The sequence below is a fragment of the Echiichthys vipera genome (assembly GCF_963691815.1).
Source record: "Echiichthys vipera genome assembly, chromosome: 18".
In the NCBI taxonomy this organism is placed as follows: domain Eukaryota; kingdom Metazoa; phylum Chordata; class Actinopteri; order Perciformes; family Trachinidae; genus Echiichthys; species Echiichthys vipera.
Window position 1 is genome coordinate 24,018,948 of NC_139843.1, and position 7,853 is coordinate 24,026,800.

The window sequence follows — 7,853 nt, forward strand, 5'->3', positions numbered from 1 at the left end:
ATCATGAGTTTTGTTACATGTATTATGCAGCAGTAAACTACAGAAACTGTATTTATGATGAAGGCAAAAGGCCCAGAAATGATCACCTCATATACATTTTACACGAGTTAGAATGTTATTCGCCAGAAAGTCATCTTAGCAAATACGAATCCATGAATAGTCATTTTCAATATGAGGATACCTGCAATCAACTGAGAAAAAGCAAAACTGTAGTCTCGCGACACCGCAGCTAAAGCGTGGGACTTCAAGAGAGTACTACACGCGCTGCTCTTATTTTTGGTTCCAGTGTGATGCCGTAGTCTCGGTCTCCGCCCTCAGGGATAAAAAGCGGCTGCGCACAGTGTGCCGGTCTTCTCTCTCTTCAACTGGAGTTATAAGAACAGTCACTCACCCCGAGCTTCATTGTCAAGGTAATGTTTGCGTTCAAGTCCTCTTTTAACTGTCTGTGTTTATATTTATTATTATTATTTTGGCTATTTCGCGTGTGTTATACTGCAGCTGAAAGTTGATAGGAAGCGGGAGGGAGAGAGGATGACATGAAGCACTGGGCCGCAGGTCAGAGTCGAACCCGGCGCCGCTGCGGTCAGGGCTTTTAGCCTCTGTATATGGGCCCGCTCCACCGGCCGCCACCCTATATTCTGTCAAAACACACATATGATACAAACACACCCAGTGTCATTTCTTGTCCAAACGCCAGTGTTTTAAGTTATGAATCGTACAAGTCATGAGTTCTTGTTTTCCAGCAGGTGTGGTCTTTTAACAGTGGTTCACTATTTAGCAGTGTGAAACTGTAGTAACTGAGTTAAGGAGTGACGGCCCGTTAATAACTGAAGCTGTAGTTACATTGTTGTGATGTGGTCCGGTCCTGTCGAAGTGAGCCTCCGCCCTGACATGGGAGCGCTATTTTCCCGCAGCAGCGCGAACAAAAGAGCATGTGGCAGTGTGTGAAGGCCTGGGCCTACCCTACCCTCCGCTCCTCGCGGAACTGCATGTGCCACGCGCTCGGTGACGAAATGAGTTGGCTCTTTGTGCACGTTGGCAGTGTCCAGTGACGGTAATGAGATGACCGGTAACGGGGAAGGATGCAGCTCGCTTCTTTGGCCGCAGTCCGTCGGCTGTGATTTAGGTTAAGTCCTGCTGTCAGGTGCAGCCGGCACTTCAGACGGCAGTGACATCAGCGAGCGGACGGTGCTGAAGTGCATTACGGGTCTCGTGCACGTGCTTAATACATTCGAGTACTTGCCGTGCACCATGTCCATCCTAGGGACCAAACGTTCCCACAGTGAGAGAGTAAGCCAGGAAGAGGCCATAACGTGCCCATCCGTTTCTACAGCCTATGATCCTGACGTGTTGAGCTGTAGTAGAGCACATAAGAGTGGGCAGGAACACAGTGGTGATTATGAGAATATGGATTTGCAGGTGTCGCATTATCTATGACGTAGCCTGTATTTTTATATACATAGAAGCATTCCTTTATTTATTCCGCAAGGGGGAATTCAATTTTTTCACTCTGTTATTGTTATTATATTATTATAATACAGGTTACACACAGGCCCGAAATGCACACACGCCCAAACAGGACCTATATACATGCAATTAATGGAGAGATGTCAGAGCGAGGGGGGCTGCCAAATGATCGGTTCGGTGCCTTGCTCTACAGCTCCTCGGCAGTGCCCAGGAGATGAACTAGCATCTCTCAGCCATCGGTCCACACTCTATTCATGGTCCACACAGGGACTCGAACTCGATAGGGGATCAATGTCACCCATAGAAACGTGGAGAAGTGCAGGTTTTTCCCCAATTGCTAACACATTAAACTGACAGGACAAAACCTTAACACTCCATCACTGAACTGCATAGGCATGACTATCTGACAGAGACCCATGTTTGCCATTTCAAAGCACTGCCTTCAACATGTAAATATAGCTGCTGTGCACATGTTGCACTGACTATTCTAGTATTTTGGCAAACGTATGAAAGATGAGGGGGCTTTTCATTATTCCCAACAGTGTAATTGGTTCGACAAATTTGTCAATATGAAGTGTCATTTGGCGCAAACTATTTTGATTTGATTTTCCTGCATGTATATGTAGTTTTAGTTTGCAGTCCTTCCTTTTGCAGGATATGAGGTATTTTGGGTGTGTGGTCTAATTATTTTGATAAAACCAGCCTAGTTTACAAGTTGTGTTTGGGCAATTGGAAAATAACTGTAAAGTGGTAAGATCCTGCAAGTGTTGTGTAAAATGATGGGTTTATGAGCCTTCTGCAGTGGAGTCAGGCCGGACTGTTTAAGACACTATCTTTTAATGATGTTGCCTCTGTCAGTGGAATTAATTCACCAAAAATGATTGTGATTGAGCTCCTAGCTGCACAAAAAATAACGTGGGCCTATTTTGCATTAACAAACGCATGTAGGGCTGCAACTAACGTCCTTATCGAACCTATTTTTTATTTGCTGTTAAATGTTTTCTGGTAACTTTATCTTGTTCTAATTACAGCAGAATAGTTGGCCTGGCCTTTAGTGTATTGTGTTCCCAGCTCTAGCCTACAGTTTTGAATAGTTCACTCTATGAAATGTAGTTGTTGCAGAATAATTGTCTTGTGACTAGCTACACTCAGCAGGTGTTAATAGTGGAACTGGCAGTCGCGTCTCCATAGTAACAGTGAGATTAAAGGTGTTGACTCTGTGGGCGGGGCTACTGGTCAAAGTCACAGCACTGTCGAGGCGATCCCAGTCGGATCCACACGACCTGAGCGCGGTCGTCTTACTGTATGTGTTCACTGTGCGATGGGGTCGGTGCCCTCTGCAGCCGGCCCCACATCTGCGCCTACCAACTGCAACCAGGACGAGTGAGTGATTCTTTGCGCTGGTCTCCTGCAGACGGCACTTTTGTTATCTTACCCTAATCCTTTTTCCCCTCTGCTTTGTTTCAGAATCATGGCCGAGCAGAAGGAGCGCACTTTCATTGCCATCAAGCCTGATGGCGTGCAGAGGGGCATCATTGGAGAGGTCATCAAGAGGTTTGAGACCAAAGGCTTCAAACTCGTGGGCATGAAGATGCTCCATGTAAGTAAAATGCTCTGGCTTATATTGACCTTCATGGCAAAGGGTTTACATGAGCTGCTTTCATAACACTCGCTATGTTTGACCCTCTAGAGTATATGCACATGATGTGAGTGTGCAGAGTGACCGTTAAGACCTCCGGTGAGCTTATGAGCCTGCTTGTCTATTCCTGACCATAGCATAGATTAGCACGGAGTGGCAGCGTTCTGATCCTCTAACTTCTGAGCCGTTACCAGATGCTGTTTAGTAAAGTGTTATTCATTTATAAACCTGCATTATACAAAAATGAATATCCATGGAAGTAAATCTTGGTGTTAGTGGAGCAGTTTGAAGTGAAATGTAAATGGAGCTAAACACAATTATAAATTGAGCTTCAAGTTGCCTTTTTTAATGAAGTTTTTTTCTCATCTAAAATGTTTGTCAGGCTAATGTCTTAAGTGTGGCACGCTTCAGAGGCTTGATGGGATCAATTCATTGAAAATGTATCAATGACTATGACTCACTGACTGTCAAATGTTAGCATTTATTAAAAGTGAAATGTGTTAAATTGTTTACAGACTTAAAATCTGTTTGGTACAAATACTGCAAAAAAAATCACACCATGATAATTTTAATATTTTTCAAATTTCATGCAAATTTGAAACTGACGTAATGGGGGAATTAGAGGGATAATGTCACAAATCGTATTACAATTAGTCAAAAATCATTGCAATTTAGACTATAGTTTAGCTTCTGGTGTGGCTGGGGTCCCATTCTGCTGTAGGGGAAACACTATTTCAGCCTGACAGCAGAGATGGCAGTAGGGGAGGAGTATGTGAAGTCTGGCTTACAGTTGTGAGTAAAGTAAAGCCAGACCACTTTTTCAAACGGGTTCAACCCCCAATGGGGATGTCCGTAAGTGGATATTAGTGTACACCTCCATCTGGGATTAAGGTCTTAGATGGTAACATGTGGCCACGACTAGCTGTAGTGCACAACTAGTGCTGCAACAAAGTGTTGTACATGAATAATCATAAACACAAAACAAAAACATTAAAAAAAAATAAAACAGGAGTAGGGTCAAAAGCCAAGAAATGAGTTTAAAAATGGCCAGTGAAGGGGCCTCTCTGAGCAGCCTCAGAAGGCTCTTTCCCCTCTGAGCTTCTGCTTAGACCTCAGTGCCTCCAGGAACAGCTGACATGAGGCGCCGAATAAGAGTGTAGGGATGAAGCAGCTCAGATGTAAGGCAGGGCAAGACCATTTACAGATTTAAAAACCAATAAAAAAACTAAAGTGCAGAGGCAGCCAGTGGAGGGAGGTCAGAACGGGTGACCGTAACCATTCCAGGGCACTACCGCAAATGCCCACTAGGTGCTGTAAATTCATTCATCTTCAACCGCTTATCCCTGTCGGGGTCGCGGGGGGGCTGGAGCCAATCCCAGCTGACATCGGGCATGAGGCGGGGTTCACCCTGGACAGGATGCCAGTCTATCGCAGGGCACATAGAGACAAACAGAGACAGACAACCATTCACACCTACGGGCAATTTTCGAGTCATCCATGAATCTAATACGTGCCGTGTAGCCCCGGTGCTGTAAATGAGATGTATAAAACAAAATGATCCACTGTATCAAAGGCAGCTGATGGGTACCACAGGACAAGAATCCCCTGAACCATGAGGTTAGGGTTAATATAGACAGTTTTTAAGGAATACTGTGTCAACATTGTCTCCATGCCGCAGGCCTCTGAGGACCTCCTGATGCAGCATTACATCGACCTGAAGGAGCGGCCATTCTTTCCTACCCTCATCAGCTACATGACCTCTGGGCCAGTGGTTGCCATGGTAAGCAGAGAGACAAAAGATTGTACAAGTGTATGTGTTGAACCAGCCAGGCTTAAACACAGCCCGGCTGCAGTGGAAAATATAATCCCCTCTGTGTCAGCTGGTAGAGAAATGTGGATTCTAAGGTCTGTTACATCAGCTCCCATCATCCCTCTGTTCTTTTGTCTTCCAGGTGTGGGAGGGCAAGGGTTCTGTGAAGACGGGCAGGGTGATGCTGGGCGAGACCAACCCAGCTGATTCCAAACCTGGAACCATCCGAGGAGACTTCTGCATCGACGTCAGCAAGTGAGTGCTTGATTTGACCTCAGAGGAGACCTAAACTATTAACACGGTATCCTTTGGTAATACTGAAGTGTTTCTTTGGACTGAAGCCGTTGATTCTTTCTTGGTCTTTTTCTCACTTTTTGCCCTCGTCCTTTCCACAGGAACATCATCCACGGCAGTGACTCAGTGGAAAGTGCCAAAAAGGAGATTTCCCTGTGGTTCACACAAGAAGAGCTGGTCAACTACACTAGCTGTGCCAACAGCTGGCTCTACTGAGCAGCCTGGGTCCTGCAGCAGTCCTCACTGGTTGGACACTAGTGAAACCTTTGCCTCATACTTCCTGTTTTTACCCATAGCCTAGAGGGCACAAGACCTGAAGTTCATGTCTCAGTCCTCACATCTTCCTCATCGTCATACTGTACTTGGATCTGGGCTCTGCTGAGGTCCAAGTTTAGTCTCAATGCATTCCTCCGACCCATTCCTCTAGAAACATTCCATTCCATCCTTGACATGTACAGTTAGACTCTAGACTGTCAGTTTTGTTAAAGGTGATCTGCTTTCCAATAAAATGCACACAATACCAACAGTTTCTCCATTCATTGGCCAGTTTAAACTTTACACACAGTACTAATGTACATATGATCCTGTGGTGACCTCCACTCCAATAAAAAGGATTAGTAGATGATTCTTTTCTAATGTGCTTCTATCAGCTTCCATGGGTTTACAGATAATTTGAGCAGAAACCACACAAGTCAAGTATAGTAGATACTGTATATAAACTAAGAAGACTAAATGAGATATGTGTGTGTGTGTATATATATATATATATATATAATAGCTTAATATTTTACTGAAAAATTGCTAGTTGCATTTGGTCTTCTTAGTGTGTGTGTGTGCGTGTATGTATGTATATATATTTATATATATAAAAACCTGAAGCATGTCAGATTGTTGCTATATTGAAAGTCACTTTATTTGTGCATATTCTTGTTATTGGTGAGTAATCAGAGTTTTACATCCATTACTGCCACCTACCCATGGATGTGTAATCTTGCACCAATTGCATAACTGCAATGCACTGGGTGATATCCACCTCTGGATTGATCATCGTCGTTTTCTCGATCAGTCAGCCCTCTGAGGGTCAATCTCACCAAGTTACCTTCAGTTTTTAACACAATTGGAACAACATCTATGATGGTGGTGGAGATTACCCTGAGGGAGAGGGAACGAGGAAGAGTAAACAAGGGCAAATGAAGGAGGGCCAAATCATAAGTTATCTCAAGACACTTAACATATAGAAAAGGTCAAGACCACATTCTATGACTTCCAACAATTCCTCCATGAGCAACATGTCTCACTACCTTTAATTAGTAAAGTCATTATATACAATAATACAATAGTAAAAGGGCAGTGGTGGAGTAGTACTCTGATCTGAAGTAAAAGGGCAATGGTGGAGTAGTACTCTGATCTGAAGTAAAAGGGCAGTGGTGGAGTAGTACTCTGATCTGAAGTAAAAGGGCAGTGGTGGAGTAGTACTCTGATCTGAAGTAAAAGGGCAGTGGTGGAGTAGTACTCTGATCTGAATAAAGGGCAGTGGTGGAGTAGTTCTCTGATCTGAAGTAAAAGCAGACATGCTGTTAGTCCTGCAGTCAGGAAAGCATTAGCAGGTAATAAGAGTCCATGTGTTGAGTGGCCCACTTCAGAATGATCTGTGATTCATGCTTTAATGTGTTTTCATGTTGCAGCTGTAAAGGTGGGGCTCAACTGTACTTAAGTGCAATATTTACACCAGTTCATAAACCCAACCATAGGGTACTGCTGCATCTGAGGAAAATAAAGACAAATACGATGGAGCGTGAGTTTGGCCGGAGAATCGGAGCAGAGGGGGCGGTGCTGCAGTCATCACAAAAGCATTTCAGTTGAACACATTTGGAACATGACTGTGACTTGGGAGACTTCTTGACTGCTTCATCCTTTTCACAGATTTAGCCGCTGATTTTAGCCCTAAAACACTGTCAAATACTCTTACTCTTCATTTTTGAAAAGAGGGAGGATTTTCACTGGTGAGCAGAAACTGCAGTCACTGAAAAGGTCATAACTAATAAAACCATCTAACTCAAGGAAATGTGTTTGCAGACAACAGAACATTTGGAAATGTTCAATGTGAGTTATTAGTGAATACGTACCAAATGAGAATGAACCATAGACTGTATAAAAAATTGTCATAGCATACCCGTCAGGGTCCGTTCTCTCTACTTGATCCAATCGCCCTCACCTACAGGAGTCTCCATCTTGTCAGACTTTGACTCCGCCTCATTTCCTCTGACCAAAAAAGGGCATGTATGTGACGTTGGGGGGAGGGGGATACGTCCATCTGGCTGACGTTTACCTCTGAGGAGAAGTGAGGGCCAGAGGCTAGCTGTCACTCAAGAGACCACGCCCCTAATTATTCATAAACTTTAACCTCCAATAAAATAAAAACTAGCCTAAAAAATTCACCCCCCTCAGTGTTGTCATGGAGATATGATCTAAACATACAGACTAGAATGTTTTTTTGTCCCAGACCTTAAACAGGTTTAATGATGCTGTGAAAACGGCCTGTTTAACATGGGGGTCAATGAGAAACTGCTCTAATATTTAGAATTGATTTATTCAGGATATGCCCTTGTGATGAATCATCTGATTTTAGAGGGGATCCTTCCA

At 43.9% G+C, this 7,853-nt stretch overlaps 1 protein-coding gene across 1 annotated transcript; it reads left to right on the plus strand.

Annotated features, from left to right (window-relative positions):
* The first annotated feature begins 299 nt into the window (after window positions 1-299).
* nme2a (NME/NM23 nucleoside diphosphate kinase 2a) lies at window positions 300-5,736 on the plus strand. The gene is made up of 5 exons (XM_083932219.1): window positions 300-410; window positions 2,935-3,067; window positions 4,785-4,886; window positions 5,059-5,171; window positions 5,312-5,736. The coding sequence occupies exons 2-5, from the start codon at window positions 2,939-2,941 to the stop codon at window positions 5,424-5,426; spliced, it is 459 nt and encodes a 152-aa protein (XP_083788345.1). The 5' UTR covers window positions 300-410; window positions 2,935-2,938; the 3' UTR covers window positions 5,427-5,736.
* Window positions 5,737-7,853: the final 2,117 nt, after the last annotated feature.